Source organism: Megalobrama amblycephala, linkage group LG21, assembly GCF_018812025.1.
Source record: "Megalobrama amblycephala isolate DHTTF-2021 linkage group LG21, ASM1881202v1, whole genome shotgun sequence".
NCBI lineage: Eukaryota > Metazoa > Chordata > Actinopteri > Cypriniformes > Xenocyprididae > Megalobrama > Megalobrama amblycephala.
The window spans coordinates 27,033,271-27,052,085 of NC_063064.1; the positions used below are offsets into that span (position 1 = coordinate 27,033,271).

At 37.2% G+C, this 18,815-nt stretch overlaps 2 protein-coding genes across 2 annotated transcripts; both read left to right on the plus strand.

Moving 5' to 3' along the window:
• The first annotated feature begins 425 nt into the window (after nucleotides 1-425).
• Nucleotides 426-12,139, plus strand: atxn7l2a (ataxin 7-like 2a). The gene is made up of 10 exons (XM_048173012.1): nucleotides 426-595; nucleotides 1,366-1,434; nucleotides 2,552-2,876; nucleotides 3,683-3,921; nucleotides 4,236-4,318; nucleotides 5,343-5,554; nucleotides 7,176-7,350; nucleotides 7,756-7,877; nucleotides 9,684-10,527; nucleotides 11,823-12,139. Exons 1-10 carry the CDS (start codon nucleotides 466-468, stop codon nucleotides 11,838-11,840), a joined length of 2,217 nt encoding a protein of 738 aa, XP_048028969.1. The 5' UTR covers nucleotides 426-465; the 3' UTR covers nucleotides 11,841-12,139.
• A 548-nt stretch (nucleotides 12,140-12,687) lies between these two features.
• Nucleotides 12,688-18,719, plus strand: LOC125256799 (probable transmembrane reductase CYB561D1). The gene is made up of 3 exons (XM_048173015.1): nucleotides 12,688-13,181; nucleotides 14,276-14,313; nucleotides 14,997-18,719. Exons 1-3 carry the CDS (start codon nucleotides 13,007-13,009, stop codon nucleotides 15,498-15,500), a joined length of 717 nt encoding a protein of 238 aa, XP_048028972.1. The 5' UTR covers nucleotides 12,688-13,006; the 3' UTR covers nucleotides 15,501-18,719.
• Nucleotides 18,720-18,815: the final 96 nt, after the last annotated feature.

Sequence of the window (18,815 nt, forward strand, 5' to 3'; positions counted from 1 at the left end):
AAACGCTGATGTCCATGCTTTCATAAATTTGAAGTCATGAATATGGTATTAATACTATTAAAACTAGAATATCAATAATTAAGTAAAGGAGAAAAAAATATATATTTCTCTATTACATAAGAAAATGAAGTCTATTTTAGACTTCCATTAAGATTTATTTTTGCATTTTGAATGTGCTTAATTGTCACTTGAAAATATCACAACACTTACTAAAAACCTATAAAATGTAAAATATAATTTTTTGATATATTAAGAATGTGAAACTATTTGCATGACATATCTGTATATTTGTATTACTAAAGAGTTTGAATCATCGTACAGTAAAAATAGTGGAAAAAACAAACAATAATGCAAATTAAAAAAAACGAAAAAATCTACATTTCCCAGAACAAGTGCGCGCACACGCAGGTTCCCCCTCCGCCAACGGGAGCGCGCAATGTGACGTCAGCGCCTTGCCGCGCAGTGATGATGGCGGTGCGTGAACGCGCAGTTAAAGTAATGGCTGCTCTGGAACGGCGGGTGCCTTGTCTCGATGATTTCGTGGGCCAAAGCTGGAGCGTCTGGACGGAAAGAGCCAACCTGACAGCATCGGAGGGTGAGTGAGTGCTTCGTGGCCGGTATTTCTAAATAAACCATACAAAAGTCTCAGGGATGTGCTTTATTTTTCGTGAAAAAGGCACGGCATCCCGAACCATGTTACCCAAACAAAGAACCTGCCGGGTCCTAGTGCCGGCCGGGTTACGCGCTTGCGCTCTCTCTCTGATGAGTGTCGTCATAATAGAACGTGTTCCGTGTTCGTTTTGTCTGGAACTTCAAATGTAACAAACGCACTCAGTTTGAAACCACGAATCTCCTTTTGTCGACTGGCACATTATCACATCAGTTAATAGTGTAGAGATCATTTGCAGGTAGTTTTTATTTTGGCCCCACCCACAGAAGAGCTTGTGCTTCACAGATGACCAGTTCATGGCACAGATTGCATCTTGCATTGAAAATCTTGGGGAATAAAACCTAAACAACCGGCTAGATCTCATATTATTACTCTCATTAAACACCACAGTATGCATAATTCAGTACATGTCCTTTTTTCTCTCACAGGTTTGACTCAATATAGTGCATTTAGGACTGTAACCATTTATTCTGGACCAAATATAGTCCACCTTTGAAGAACCCATCATATATCTGAATATTGGAGGGGACACGTCCCCTGTTTACCATGGTTACGGCTCTTTGAATTGTTGGGTTTGAAGGTTGGATGTATATAAGCGGCCCATAACCCATATGTGCTGGTAAAGCATTGATTGGTAATGCTTCTGTAATGGTCATGTTTTATGTTCCCTCTCTCTACACTTCCTGCAATCATAGGGTCCGATGGAGATGAATACAGCAAGAATGGCAAGAAAACGATGGAAACCATGACACTGAGGAAAGAGGGTAGGCAGTATATACTTAACTTTGATTTCATTGGGAGACAGCGGTATTACCATGAAATTAATCCATTTATTAATGGACTGATGTATAAGCTGATTAATTGTCCGGTATTTGGCTGTTTGGAGATTATCAACATTAACAAATGTGGTGGTTCTTCCTGTCATGTACCAACATTTATAAACAGCCTTATAGATCTATAATAAACATGTTCTTTTGTGAAATTCATATTTTTTTGTTCAATGTCATTAGTTTCAATTCAACAGTTATTACAATGTTATATAGGGTGAACACTAAATTACCCAGTTTAAACAGTGCAGTTTACATTCAGTTTATAAGCATTATATCAGCTATCAACCACTTTTCTCTTTAAATTTTGGCAAAAACCATTGAAATTCTCACATTGGTCGTCTTGTAAACCCATTCTAACATATTGTAATTTCATCCTTGTCATAAAATCCCTAATAATTAACATTTCTCTAATGATTTTACCAATTATGACAAAGAAAGTAGTGGTCAGCCTATATTTATTTTCTTTAAACAATACCAACATGGTAGCTATGTCAGTATGCACAATATTTGGCAGATGACGCATAATAAATATTGCTGAAATGAAATGAATGCTTATATGAATGTAATGATACACAGCCTCTAACATATCTTATGTGGTTATTAGCAACATGTACCTTCTGTGTAATTTATATATCATACTCAAAATTGCTGAAATTAGTTTTTATCAACAATTTAAAAAAATACTGACAGCCTAGTCGATGAATAGTATATATATTTTTTTCTATTTTCAGTTTTAACTTGATTGCAAACATACATTGCTTTTTTGCCCAATGCTGATAATCAAAAATGGCATAACATTTAACATAAAAGGTCTATTTTCTTTTAAATAAAACATTTTCATATTTTTGTGACGATAATGTGAAATGTTTCTGTTCAGTTTAACCTTAAGATAGTCAAATATTTGACGGTCACTAGTATGAACTGCCTTTGCATGTTTAGTTGACTTGAATCATTCTCTCTGGAGAAAATGTGTGCATTTAGAAACAGTTTCTGTAGTTTCCAGTTTTCGAACGGAGCTAATTTTTCCATATTGTTTGCTATGCATCTGCAGATATGTCCATCTTTGGTCATTATCCTGGGCACGATGACTTCTACCTGGTGGTGTGTGGCCACTGCAGTCAGGTGGTGAAGCCTCAGGCATTCGAAAAGCATTGCGAGAGGAGACACGGCCCTCTGGGTAAGCTCTATGCACACCTCCGCTCCACCCCACCTCCACCTCAGCAGCAAAGACCCCGCCATGGACACACCCCGCCCTCCCACGGAACATCCTCTTGGAGTGGCAGAAACCAGAATGTCGTGCCCCCGCGGGCATCTCCACAATCCCCCTCCACGCCGCCTCAATTCAGACACTCAAAACCTCCAAAAGATGGAGTTTGGTAAGATTAACGAATCTTTTATGTTTATGGGATAGTTCACCCGAAAATTAAAAAGGTCATTTATGTCATTCCAAACCGTAAGACTTTTGTTCATCTTCGGAACACAAAGTAAGATATTTTTGTTGAAATCTGATAATGTCTGTCCGTCCATTGAAAGTCTATTCACCCCAAACTCTGACATTTATAAAGAGGACATAAAATAAATCCATATGAATCTACCTGTTTAACCCAAGTTTTCTGAAGAGACAGGCTTTTATTTAGGCTTTTATTCACATATAAACATTGATCAGCGAACACAAACAGCTCAACCATGCTAGCTTGATGCGTGAAAACAAACGTCATTGGTTCTTGTTGAAGCTCAAATGTGCTGCGTAACACACAAGAATGAACCTCATTGGTTCTCGCATATCAAGCTCGTTTGTAGATCAAAGTTTATATGTGAATAAAATCCTAAATTAAATCTGTTCATCATATAAAGCAATCGTGTCTCTTCAGAAGACTTGGATTAAACCACTAGATTCATATGGATTTATTTTACATTCTGTTTTTGATGCGTCAGAGTTTTGGGTGAATAGACTTTCAGTGGAGGGACAGAAATCTCTAAGATTTCATTAAAATTTGTGCTCCAAAGATGAAAAGTCTTATGGATTTGGAACAAAATGAGAGTGAGTAAATGATGAACGAATTTTCATTTTTGGGTGGATTGTCTCTTTAAAAGAGTGTCTGAAGTGTAAGAGTCTGATAATCTGTGGTTATTAGCAACATATACAACCTGTATAATTTATAAATGACTATCTTTTCCCCAGGCACTCACCTTCAAACTCGAGTCATTCAGAATCAGCTGTTTTTAAGCAGCCCCCTCCCATCGAACCCACACGGAGCTCCCCTCCCCCTACTCACAGAGACCCCCCATGGCCACATGGAGGCCCGTCGCCCAATCGGCCTTCCTCAACTGAGAGGCCTCAATCCCAGAGAGGCGAGGTTGCCTCGGCCCCTGTCGCCCCCGGACACCTCCGTGGGCAAAGAACGTACAAGATGGTCTCCAGTAAGTCCTGACTGAGGTCCATCATAGCCATCTTTCCAAATTAGGCTGATATATTATCAAATTTGCACTTAGTAATCAAGTTGCGCACATTTTCAATTTTTTTTTCTCACGTGCATGACTACTTTTGATGTACAAAGGCTGCATCTTTTTGCCTTTTTTCCTGACATCTATATGTATAATCAGGCCCCAAAGTCAAAATCTAAACATAAAACCAAGCTTTAGCCACAGAATGGTCCTTAAATGCTTTATGGAATTATGGTGAAAGGAATTTTATATGAATTTGACCATAAAATGCTTTTCTCGTTTTTCCGCAGAAAAAGAATGTGACCTCGACAAGCACTGTGGTGTGTTGGACCCTGAGAGAAAGAAAGTTTGTACTCGACTTCTGACCTGCAATGTGAGTTGACTACCACTTCATCTAACCATATCCTGTTATCAGTGTGCTGCATTTCTTATTCATAGTGACATTCTGATCTTTATTCAGACAGAAGCGGAATTATTGCTTTTTACTGCTCTGTAGTAGTAGTAGTAGTAGTAGTAGTGGAAATGTATCTTGCCATCAGAGTTTTGAAGCCCTTCACTGGAAGCTGGTTTCAGTGTGTAGACAGACAGGAAGTTCAGCCGACATGACTAACAGGAAATGGGGAAGGGATTACAGGAAAAGCCTCTCTTCATTTGTGTAGCACGGCTTCAGGTTTTTGTTAAATCAACAGAAATGATCTGTGTGTAGGACTAGACAGTGTAGCTAAAATATAAATAACAATACATAAACCTCTTTTTTCCATTCCTCATTTTTTTTTTTTAACTAAAGCATTGTAACACATGAGAAATATTTCACAGGAATTTGCATGACAATTTTTGAGTGATGAATGACTATAACAGAGTATTTGGGTGATAAACGATGTTTAATGCTCTAATACTCATGAGTTATGAGATGAGGGATTGTGAAGCTATCTATAGGAGTAATAAAAAGCACACATGAAATGCCATAATAAAAAGTGTATTAAAATCACTGAATATTGCAAAGTGCTTGTGAATATTTGAGATATCAGGCATGTTTTTTAAGAACTCGGGAACTCGAATAAAGGAAGAATGTGTCTTGTTTTACAGCTAAATGATGTTTTTCAAAATCCAGGGCACAGTGCTACACAAGTGTTATATAAAATGTTTTTTTGGCCATAAATTTATAATAACGCATTGTTTGCATTGTGCAATCATCAGGGTGAGCACTTCCTCTAAATTATTTATTCAAACTACACAATCCCTTAAAGGCTTTCCAGTGCTTAATATTCTACAAAAGACAAAAAAGCAATTCCTGATGAAAGCGCTTGCGCTCTCATCAGTTCAAACCAGTTAGAATATGTTTTATGAAAAGTGTGTTGCAGGGTTTCAGTCCAAAAAAAACATTATCTCTCCTCCAGATTCATTCCATTCATCAGCGCAGGAAGGTGCAAGGCAGAAGTAAAAACTTTGACCAGTTGGTGGCGGAGCTGAAGATGAGTTCGAAGGCTCGTGATCGTGTATCTCAGGCCCCGGAGAGTTCAGCTGCTCCGACTGCAAGCCCAGAACCTCCCAGAGATTCACCTGCACCGCCTCTCTGCCGGAGACCTCTGACCAACAGCCCTGCATTCAGGTTAGAAACATCAATCAAAAAAATCTCTCTATAATATATATATTATATCAGTATCATTGCTATCAAATTTAACGCGCTAACGTATGCGACTAATTGTTTCAGTTTAACGCTTTAAAAATATTTAACGCAATTAACGCGTTAATCCGTTTTTTTTCCCCCATCCATATTCATGCAAAAGCTTTTAAACCATTAAAACGCGACAAGACGCTAAAGAGAACTTAGTGCGGTTCTGGTGCGCTTCTGTGAATCCCCTGTCTGTGTTCTGACAAAAAGTCAGTTTGTGCTACCAACACTATATTTGCATAGTTTTAAGGGTAGGTTTAGTGTAGGTGTAGGTAAGGATGTTAATAAAGCCTCAGACCACATGAATATAATGGTGGTAGCACAATCTGATAGGTAATCTTTTTTTCACTGTCAAATTATGCTATTTACTGTTTTAATGGGACGTAGCAAAATCTGAGCAGATAGCACTCGCTCTTGAACAGACAAAAACACACAAAATTATGCCAAAATTATCCTTTTTGTTGAGTAAGCACAGTCTTAAATGAGATAAATAAAGTATTAAATGAATAAGGAGTTGTGAAAAATAGGATGCAAATCCACGTCATGTGCTGCATGTCTTAAAGTGACGGCAGCCTAATAAACCTGCTACAGTTATGCAGTGAAGACTGTAAAGTGTTTGGTAACTGCTCTGATTCTGGATATTCTGTTAGATCAAATATTTAAAATATACTGTCTTTATGTTGTTTTTACATTAATTTGGTGATTAAATGTGAAATTATTACAATATAAAAATGTATTACAAACTTTAATCTGACAAACTTGCCATAAGTGCGATTGATCATGATTAATTACAGAAAAATTTGATTAATTTTATTTTTTTATTGGTTTGACAGCATATATAATATTTTATTTATATATATATATATATATATATATATATATATGTGTATGTGTATGTATATGTGTGTATGTGTTGTCAAAAGCAAAAGTACTGACTTTGATACCAAGTCATTACTGAAATTTTAAAAATATGACGCTTTGAGCGCTGTTGAGCGGACTCGTAAACACCTCTGATTGGCCATTGTGTTCACATGCTCAACAAGTATGTCTCTGATTGTTTACAATGATCAAAGCATTTGAAAGTACACAGAAGTGTTTGAAAGCGGGAGTATTTGAAAGCAGGCGTCTATCAGCAGACCGGTCTGTTGACACCTGCTTTCAAATGCTCCCATGTGTATCTAAGCGCTCGGTGAAGCGCGTCATTAATGTCTATTTACAACATGTTCTTGAAGCGTTGATCAATGTAGACAATCACAGACATATCTGATGAGCATGTGAACACAATGGCCAATCAGAGGTGTTTACGAATCCGCTCAACAGCGCTCAAAGCGTCACATTTTTAAAATTTCAGTAACGCCTTGGTATCAAAGTCAGTACTTTTGACAACACTAATATAATTTATGATTTTTAGCTTTTTTTTATGTGAAATTAAACTGTAAGTGAACTGTTACTGTTAATGTACATTATTTGGCGAATAGTTGCATGTAGTTTGCTGGAGTCTTTAAAGTCTCTAAACTCTGAGACTAACTGCATCTGTTTGCCTCTGTTCGTGTGGCAGAACGCCCACATTGTCGGAAAGCGCGGAGGAGGATAAACCCCATCTGGAGGATGGCAGCACACGACCACACTCTCCTCTCACCCAGGCCCACATCTCAGGTGATGAGAGTGAAGGAGAGGGGAACGATGAACCCGCAGACTGGCACTCAACTCCATGGCATCCCAAACCAGCCGCGGTACAAACAAACATTTACACAGTGTCATCTAACATTACTATAATTATGTAAAAGGCAGGCAATAAGAGTTATAGAAGTAATTAAGGTAAGCATCAGTATTATAATGGTTCATAATTGGGCTTATTGACGAGAGCGTCGTCAGAAGAGAGCCATGAAAGGCTCTAAAGGAAAAGTTGTGCAGAAAGCCCTTATATGGAGATGGTTTGGCCATGTTTTATGCAAATGACTTGAATACTCCAAATTCGTGTTGTGAATTAGCCGGAGAAGTTCTCCTGTGCATACAAATAATCCACACAATTATTAGTGACTGAGACCCGTTGTCTGTGATTTTTAAATGCTAACTCTTTATACAGTCTTTATATTTGAAAGAAAGAGTATTAGTATTAATGCTTGGCTTTTCCATAGCTTTGTTCATTTGGGAGTCATTCTCTGGGTCACGGTGTCTTCACTTTCGATCGACGATTGCACCATCTACGGTCTGCCATGAGTGTCATGGTGGAGAACCACCTCAGCGCACATCTGTGGAAGTAAGAACCTCCCAACTTGTATATGCCGTATCATAACAGTATGATTGTGCCATTGTGTCAAACAGTGTGGTCATATTAACAAAAGGCTCAAAAGCAGGCATTGCTGCTGTGGCAATCTCCAAAATCTCACAAAACGCATCACAAACATGTCCAAGTAATACTTCAACCTGATATCAAAAGGAAAAAGTAAGAATTGTGAACAAAGCTTGCTTTTAATTTTTGCATTGTTATATATATATACATATACATATATATATACATTCATTCATTCATTCATATATTCATTATGGTAATGTACTGTGGTTGTACTGTCATTTTCCCCCTCTGCTTTTAATTAAGTATATTCCAGCAATGAGAATCATCATCAGAATCACAAAACCAGTCACAAATATGTCCAAGTAATATATTTTACCCTGATATCAAAAATTTAAATGAAATCTTAGGCCATTCATCAAATTTGCAATAGTGTAACGGAAAACATATTTAGACATATTAAACTAATAAAAACAATTATATATATATATATATTTAAACTTTATTTAAATTGGAAAGTATTCATTTGTACTGCCTTTTTTGTGCTGATTTTAGTAATTGTGTTACAGCAGTGAGAATCATCGTTGCAAATGAGAATCACAAAAACCAACAACTAAAACCATATGATACTATAATAATACAGTAATAATAATACATTTGGTTTTGGGGGAAATGTGTTTAAAGGTTTAGTTCATCCTAAAATAAAAATTAAGTCATTGTTTACTCACCCTTGTGTTGTTCTAATGCAGTATATGTCTTTTATAGTCTTTTGTTAACTGTATAAATGTTGTTTGTTTTCACCATGAAAATAGCCTTGTTGCTGACAGTTCACTCCGACTCGACCAGAAAAAGCACACAAGTTGTGAGTTTTTTGAGAAATGAAGATCAATAAATATGCAACATAAAATACAATCCATGTACTTCCTCTTTTGAGGCGAATATATCCATCGTAACAAGAAGTTGTTACATTTTTCAGCTGTCAACCAGACTTCCTGACCTGAGAACTCAGTGTGAAGAAAGTAGACAGATACTTTTTTTTTTTTTCAATTTCTAGGCGTTTCATACACAATTTCATATTGTGTTTTTATTAATCTTGATTTTTCACAACTTGTGTGCTTTTTCTGGGCAAGTTGTGAGTGAACTGCGGTGCACAGAAGACCAACTGCCAAGGTCAGAATTTTCGTTAAATAATACATTAAATTTCTGTTTGTTTTTCACCAAATCCTATCGTATAGTCCCAGAACATGGAATATATATAATACGTGTTGCATGGGATCGTTCTGTGATATTTTTTTTTGTTTTTTTGTTTTCTAAAAGCTTGATGCTGGTCACTATTCACTGGCATTACATGGACGAGCGTGAGTGGGACATATATATTTATATATATATTTTTTTTATTCTCCTTTTGTTGTCCGAAAAAAAAGGGCATATGGCATTAGAACAACACCAGAGTGAGTAAATGATGACTTAGTTTACCCTAAAATGAAAATTATCTCTTTAATTTAAATGAAGATACACAATGTAAATGTTTTTGTCCTTTGATTTTGGGTGAAATGTGAGCGGGGCTTGTTCTTGACGCGTGTCATGAGATTCACTCACAGATTGCGCTCCGAGACTGTTCCAAGATCCACTAAGGTTAATCTCCATTAGTTAAAGCTCTTCAGACCCTAATGAAACCTATTTCTTCTTGACAAATCTGTCTTTACTCCCTGTACTGCATGCGAAAGTGAATATTCTTCTGATTCCCTCCTGCTTCCTCTCTCCTACTCGCAGAAAAATACCTCAAGCATCCGATCCTCATTCCCAGAGTCCCCCAGCCAAGCCTGCAGCTGTTCCTTCCTCTCCTTCCTCCATTTCCCAGCATTCCAAACAGAAAGCAGGAAGTCACAACCCAACTTCTCTCAAGACTTCCTTCTACTCTTCCCACGGACCAGGCAAGGAGCCAAACCCACAGAGTTCATCCACCAGCAAGGCTTACGGTCAGTCCGAGAACTCTGGGGGCGGTCAGTCCACAGCTCCCCCTTCTAAACTCGCTCGAGCTCCTGCTCAGTCGGGCCCCGGTCGGCCCAAGAATCCGGTCGGCCGCCCCAGCAAACAGCAGCTGCGTCTCAGGGAAACAGAGCGGACGTCCACGACGGACGCCTCTGCACTGCGCAAACGGAAAGCCTCTTCTTTCCAAGAGTCGGACGCTGTCAGCCCGGACAAGAATTGCATGTCCCAGAACAAGGGGCGGCCCCTCATCAGCAAAACGCCACCGTCAGCCTCTCACGGACAAACCAACGGCTCGCTTTCGCCAGGAAGCAAGCCGCGTCCCCAGCTCACACCCTCGGATCCCCACGCGCCCTCCTCGTGGGCCTTTAAGAGGACTCATCCCCCGGCCCACCATTCGGCGCCGGACGCTGCCCCGCACGGCCGAGGAGTGGACTCAGGACTGCATGGCAGGGTGGCCAGCTTTGATCACAAGGGTTTGGGGAAGAAACGCAAGAGCAGCGGCTCCTCTCCGCCCTCCAAACCCCACCGGCTGCCCACCTCCCCTCATTCCGGCTTCTATCCCTGGAAAGAAAGCAAAGGGGCGGGACTCTCCATAGGAGGGGAAAAGAAACTCAGCACACAAAAGGTGAGTGCATGTTTAGTTTTGTTCATTTTTAATATTATATTAATATTAATATTCTGTTGGCACTGTATCTCTTGAGCTATGCTCAAATCAAATTTATCAATACATTTGTATAAGTCGGCCCAGATTTAAAGGGATAATTCACCCAAAAATGAAGTTTCTGTCATCATTTACTCACCCTCATGTCGTTCCAAATCCATAAAACTTTTGTTAATCTTCGAAGCACAAATGAAGATCTTTTAAGGAAATATGAGATTTCTGTCCCTCCATTGACAGCTACGCAACTGACACGTTGTCGCTTTTAAAAAGTTCATAAAGAGATCATGAAACTAATATGAATTGAGCGGTTTAGTCCAAATCTCGAGAGACTCGGTCACTTTATATGATGAACAGATTGAATTGGAGTCAGTCGTTTGTTTTTTGTTTTTTCTGTGATAATGCAATGAAACGGACATAATTTTTGGCCAGGCTGTCGTACAAATAAATTATGAAGACATGCAAAATTGAGAGAACCAATGAAATATTAATAACTGATTATGCTGTAGTCAATGTCAAATTGTTTTGCATAGTAAAATAAACCCGTGGCTGTAGTTTGGCCCTTTTTTGCCAAATAATTTTGTTAAAGACTAGTTTAGTTCTTCCCTCATAATTAAAATATTTCTCATATTTTGATCGTTTATTCAAACTTGTAGGGTTAGGGTGCAATTCAGTTCATTCCTCTTCCTGTTTTTTTTCACTAGAACATCATGTACAAATTTTGAAGTCTTCCTAATTCACAATGAATAAAAGTGTTGTAATTGTTGAAATCTGTGGATTTCTCATGCAAGAATGCATTATTATGATAAAGTGACATTAAAAATATCTTTGAAATAAATGCTGTTTTTTTTTTTTTTTTTTTTTTACTTTCTATTCATCAAAGGATCCTTAAATGCATAATGGATTCCATAAAACACAACTATTTTCAACAATGAAATGTTTTTTGAGCAACAAATCATCATATTAGAATGATTTCTGAAGGATCATGTGACACTGAAGACTGGACTAATGCTGAAAATTCACAGGAATAAATTACATTTTAATATATTCAAGTATAAAACAGTTATTTTAAATGTTGTTTCTACTGTAATTTCGATTAAATAAAATAATGCCGGCTTGGTGAGCATAAGAGACTTTTGAACGCAAGTTTTACTTGCATATGCAATGTTGCCTTTTATGAGTGGCTTGGGTATAATATTAGACACTGATTCTAAATATGGTTTATCATCATATTAATTGTTTTATGTTGCCTTTTCCTGCAGCCAAAATTGCACCACTGAGAGTGCCAGCCTTACAAGCCACTAAAAGAGCGAGCCCTACGAACTCTACCATATAGAACTATGGACGCAGGACTCCGGATGTTTGACTGACTGTTTGAATTGTGTATGTATGTATGTGTGCGCGCGCATGTTTAGCTACTATGAATGTCTGTCTGTGTGTATGTATGTATGTTGATGTGTATGAAATAAGATGGGGGAGTGAATTTCTCTGTGAATTCAGAAAATACCTCAGAATCTACTGAATAATGCTGCTACGTAAATGTTGTTTATAAAATGGATTAAAATATTCTTTATACTCAGCACTGTCTGTCTATTTCACTCGATAGCTTGTGTAAAAAATTTAAATGTAATTAGACATGAAGTCTCACCAAAATATACACAGCATGCATATATACATTACATATTTCAGTCAATTATTTGTTTAAAAAAGCAGACTAATTTATATATATATATATATATATATATATATATATATATATATATATATCTATAAATCTATTTTTAAAAAAAGTCTTTATCCAGTAATCATGAAACGCGGGAAAAATAATGGAAATTCATTGGTCAGAGCACCACACCTTTTCTGCCAAGTGTACAAAAATGACAAAAGTTGGTTTGTCTGTGAAAACGGATCATCGGTCCGCCTCTAGATGTCTTGATTTTTTTTTTTTTTTTTTCACTTTTAAATGTCTTGCGCATCCATTACGCTGGCAAAAGCTTAGCTCATAAATATTAAGTAGATTACTGGTACGTATCATGTATATTCTGAATATTAAAAAGGCTATGCTGACGTTCCTCGGCTACTGTCCTATGGCGAACGTTCGTCATGAATATTAATGTGGTCTTGCTCGCGTTGCTTGGTAACCTTCCAATCGCAGCTGCATGGCTCCTGAATATTAAGAGCGAATCCTTTACCGTAGTAGGATTCCTATCCAGGAAATGCGTTTCTATTACTGTCACAAGTTACAACCACCAAACAAACAGGAATAACAGCGTTCCTACCGCGAGTGTCTTTTGTTTTTTAAACCGAGCGAGTTGAAATGTTATACATTTCGGTTCTAAAAATCCCGGATAAATGTGATTTTGTGAAGCTCAGTGGGAATGACACTTGAGATACGTGTTCTGTTGTGTACTTTGGACTTAAATGTAAATATCTGAGTTGCTTGGGAATGCCGCTCGGGATGCGCTCGTCGTCGGATGTGGAGTACAGTGCGGTTGGAGAGGGGCTCGGGATGCGGGACTTCTGGCTCTATGTGTGGCTGCGCAGAGTGTCTGTGGTCGCGGCGCACATCATTTCACTCGGCCTCTTCATTCTCATATCCATACTGTCCAGACCAGGAACAAGTGAGTTATTTCACTTCGTTTGCATTTACTTACATCTGCATGTATATATTTGATTCATATATGATGCTAGTCTGTGGCAGTGCCTAGGTTACATGGATGATAATATCATAATACCGAAATTTAAGTGGCATTTAAATGGTACTTAAAGATAGTTTAAAAAAAACCACGATACATGTCCAAGAATATGGAAGTGCTCTACTTCATGGTGTTAAAAAGTTTTCGGAAAACTATTTAAATTAAATTACGTAGAAATTTCTGACTGATTAATAATAACTTGGTTTAATAATATGTACGAGTATATATAAAAGCCTCTAAGTGCCATCTGAAATTTTCTTCTAAAATGAGTATTTTTATCAAGCTCGTATGTTTATGTTCAGTTATTTCACTTTAATGGCAATGAAAAGGACCTATTAATGGCCATTAAAGTGAAATTGCTGAACCTAAACAATAGAGCTTGATAAAAATACTCATTTTAGAAGAAAATTTCAGATGGCACCTAGAGGCTTTTGCATCTGAACATCTCTCTCTCTCTCTCTCTCTCTCTCTCTCTCTCTCTCTCTCTCTCTTATATATATATATATATATATATATATATATATATATATATATATATATATATATATATATATATACACACACATATATATGTATGAATGAAAGTGCCGTGTCATTTCTACACCGAAAGTAGACATTTCCACAACAAACCAAGAAGTACCTTGTTTACCATAATAGTACTACGTTTTGTATTTTTTATAGTATTATTTGAAATATATTGGTGAATACAATAATCATTCACTACCATGGTATATCTTGACGTACATTGAAGTTATTATGATATTTTTGGACATTTTACCATGTTTTTAAAGATTTCATGCTATTTTTTGATACACCAAATTGGAGTACTATGTAAATACCATTGTAGCTATATATGAAATACAAAAAAGTACCATGGTATTACTGTTTTTTGACATGTACTGTGGTAATTCTATAGTAGAAACATGAACTAATGATGTTAAGCATATGGAAGGTTTAGTATTGATAAGATAAAAATGAATATGTGTTTCTAAATATCATGCTGTGTTTATTAATTTCAGGTCTCTTCTCTTGGCATCCTGTCTGCATGTCACTTGGGGTACGTTTTTATATATTCAAATACACAAGATATTATACAATTCAGTATGTTTTTAGCCATAAGTCAGATTTCCTGCAGTTTTTAATAATGCAGTGTGTCTCATTGACGTTCAGCCTCTCAGGGAATGAATAAAATATGTCTTTTGTAAATAATGAATAGAGTGTGGTGAAACACAAAGACAATGGAATTAGCCTCAGCTGCTTTGCCATGAGAATCTGGTTACACTGACCTTGATGACAAACATAACACATTCACTTCTGTACTCATAATGAGGTGTGATGACCTGATAGAGGTCATTCTCAGAATCTGACCCATGTACAGTACACCATTTTCACAAAACACAGCTGTTTTCAACATTGATTATAATGAGAAATGTTTCTTGAGCAGCAAATCAGCATATTAGAATGATTTCTGAAGGATCATGTGACACTGAAGACTGGAGTAATGATGAAAAAAAAATTCAGCTTTGCATCACAGGAATAAATTACATTTTCTAATATATTACAATAGAAAAGTTTTTTCAAATCATAATAATATTACTGTTTTTACTGTCGATGAGCATAAGAGACTTCTTTCACTTTTGAGTGGTATTGTAAATTGAACTCTTTCCAAAAAAGCAGGAAAATTTGTGTTTTACTTGATATGTCTCCTTTAAACCTGTCCTCTTTTCTCTCCTGTCTTAGTTTTGCCTGTGCATGACAGAAGGGATCCTGCTTTTCTCCGCTGAAGGCACCCCGTTCTGCTTCAAATCCCGTAAGTGGAAGGTCCGTCTGCACTGGTTCTTTCAGGCCCTGCTGCTGGTGTGTGGAGCTACAGGACTCTGCTTCATGGTGGCCAGTAAGAACATAAAGGAGAATTCGCACTTCACTTCCTGGCACAGCCTGCTGGGACTCACTACGATGGCTGCTACTGTGCTGCAGGCGATATGTGGCGTCATTCTCCTGTTCCCTAAACTCATTAGCACTTACTCATTTCCTCGGTGGAGACTGTATCATGCCACCTGTGGCCTGGTGGCTTACTTGCTGGCCACCATCACGGTCATGTCAGCCATGTTTACAGACTGGTTTCAGGCCTCGGTGACAGGCACAATTTGGTATATCTTCCTCCTCCTCCCACTTTTTCCTGCCTTAGTAGTGATGAACCAAATCACTAGTGCCTTCCTGCCCAAAAAGAAGATTACTAGTTGAAAACTAAAGCCTCAAATTAGAGCCTTATTTAGGGATCTGGGGCCTCATTTATAAAGTTCCCTAAATGGGAACATACAGCAATTTCCAAAATGTTCCTACGAATGTTTTATAAAGTGTCCATATGCACAAAAAAGGTTCCAAATTGCATCACACTTTATAAATCACACTCATCATCATGGGCAAGCGTGTGTATATATACACATGACAACTCTCTGAATAGATTTAACCAGCATTTATTAATAAGAATGGTATGTACATAGGTTTAGTCTTGGCAGATTAGATCTGCCACGCTGCTGCATGACTGAAAGCTACTGCTGAAAAATGCGCATAAATACGCAGAATAGAATGCAAGCTGCTGCAAGGGAAGTAGGGAGAACCCCCAGATCTAGACAGGTGGTGCTGGGGAGGGAGGAGGGCTAGGAAAATTCCCATGGTGCAATTCACTGAGTTGAGCCTGTTTGGGACTGAAATAAATAGATAGAATAAACAGGGGTGCGTTTCCCAAAAGCATCTTTAGAGAACTATGGTCGCAAATTCTGTTGAACTCTGTCAAAGACTATAGAATAACACAAGATGCATCACTCCTATTGGTTTGAATGGGAGAAAGTGCAACACGCAATATGGTGAAATAAGTCCTGCCTTCCAAATAAGAGCCAATCGCCGACTGGTAAAGTCACTGCAGAGGCCGTTTGAAACTCCGGTTCCTATAGAAACAGATGCGCGCTTTCTATAGAGACGTGCACTTAGGACTGCGCATACGCATTAGCTTGATCCTGCCTGAAAAATACAGTTTTTTTTGTCATGATTCGAGCGTTTGGAAACATTTGTTGTCAGATTTCATTGGTGATTTAAAATATGAAATTGGCGAACAGCTTTGGAGAATTTGATGTTTCTCCATTCAAAGAGATAGGAGCTGCACTTGCATGCCTGAGAGGTGTTTCAAAGATGGCCGCCAAGCTAAATGACTTGTATTAAAGGGACTTTGACTCTGTTGATAACGACGGAACTTGTGACCATATTTGGCTTTGTGAAACGCACTCCAAATCGACTGGCCAAAGTGGACAGTTTTAAGAGAACCAATCAGCTGCTCGGAAGAGTTTCATGACTGAACTATATATAAATATAAATACATACAATTTTTTCAGGAAATCATATAATTAATAAATAAATTTAAGTGACGTAATTATCAAAAAAGTTGCTTATATGTGCATATAAAAATATTAATGCATATTGTGATTGTCTTTTTATATTTACCTCCAACAATGTTGGATTTTTTTGGTAACACTTTTCAATAATGTAATCAAATCCAATTGAATGTGCATTTTATAAATGAGGCCCCTGAGCTTTAGAAACTCTAGAAACAGCATGAATCAAATGTGATGACATTTGATTTCATTTCTTCCACTTTTTGACATTTTAAATGACGTTCACTCACATAGGATTTTGGCCCTGTCCCAAAAGGCACACTTTATGTGTACTTGCAGTCTTTTAAGGCCAGTTCACACTGCACCAGCAGACGCCAACCAACGGCAACAGATACTTTGTTGGGTTTTGTTGGATCAGTGTGTTACTCCTGTTGGCATTGGTCGGCGTTTGTTTGTTTGGCAGATTGTGAAATTGTCTGAGAAGTGACGTACTGTAATCTGGTGATTGTCCATCTTCAGAGGTACAAGCAGTTGAGATAGGCCCTGCAGTCATACAAATAGTATGTGTAGTTTAATTCTACTGGGATAGGAAAACTACAAATATTCATCCAAACCAGTAGGTGTCACTGTAAAATCCAAAACCACCGTTGTATTAAATAAGATAGTCTAAATAGCATTTTTGCATCTCTGACTAGCACGTTCGGTGATCATATGGTCATTCTCACAAAAGTGAGCAACTAAAGGCAGTTAGCGAAGTGTATATAGTAATTTTAATGAATTAAATTAGCTGTTTATAATCAGGTGATCCTGCGTGTCCTTGTGACTTGTTTTGAAACCTTTATTTACCAGGGATTTTGTAAACCCAAGGACTATGCACTGAAAATATATTTGCATATTTTCAATATTTACATATTTTTTGTTAAAAAAAAAAGAAAAAGAAAAAAAAAAGAATGTTTTACCTTCATAATGAGTATGGTGTACTGACTATAATGAATATGGAGTGCTGACTACTGATATTTTGTTCTTGAGGACCTGCTTGAACATTATAAATGAGTAATTCTATATTTGCATATTTTTCGTAATCTAATACAAGCAATTGGTTGTGCTTCACAGAGGACACATTTTTTGTTTTTTACTATGCACTGCTGAATAGGGAGCCTTGTGGCACTCTGGGAAAATGAACAAAATTGCTGTTTGCATTGCAAGAATATGCTTATTGTATTAATATAAAACTTGCAAATGTTTTAGATATATCATTGTCATGTTCTTCTCTAATTTCAACCCCATCCTTGTGAGTTTTGCATGATTTTACAGAGCTGTAGTTCAGTTTGTTCATGTTGCAGTAGCATTTGATTGTGTGCCTTCCTCTGTATGATACTCTCCTGAACAACATGACAGAAAAATGTGTTATTTTGACTTTTTTTTTTTTTCTTCTTTGTCTGGACTAGAGATGCAATGAGAACATTTTACTGTACTTCCCAATATTTATTTTTATTATGGCTGATAACAAATATGTTTTGTGTGTTATTTTGAGAAAACTATGTAAGCTTCAGTCTAAATATAAGCCCTAGTAATATCTGCATCCAACGATAAAGATAAATGATAATGGCCGATAATGTTATATTGTGCATTTAGTCTGGACAGTAAAATGAGCAAATTAATGTGGGCATCTGAAGCTTAGTTCAAAGTCAGTATCAGTGTATTTTTTACATTATGTGACACATAACTAGAGATTATTTGTTCCACCTCTTGTGTTTATATATGCCTGTATTATTTGTGTGCTGCATTTTAACACATACTAGACTAGTATAACAGTTATGTGCAGTGTCATGGACTCTGGTTTAATACAGACGGTTTACTGTATTGATTTGACAGTGCAAGTTTTTTTATGAAACTGCACAATGTGGTCAGGTTATAAGATTCTAAAGCTACAACTTTGAATGTAGAAAACAATGACTCAGGGTTGTGTATGAATTACTGGCATTTCAAAATATGAGTATTTTACTCTATACTGTATGTATTTGAGGGTTGGCGTGATCATTCTTATGAACAGTAAATGATTGTTTTTACTCAATGCTTTGTCAGTTTCTTTCTTTGTCAAATAAGCATTATTTACAAAAAGACTTGTCACATGTTTTATCTGCTGATGTCATAGTAAAGCAAAGTAAAT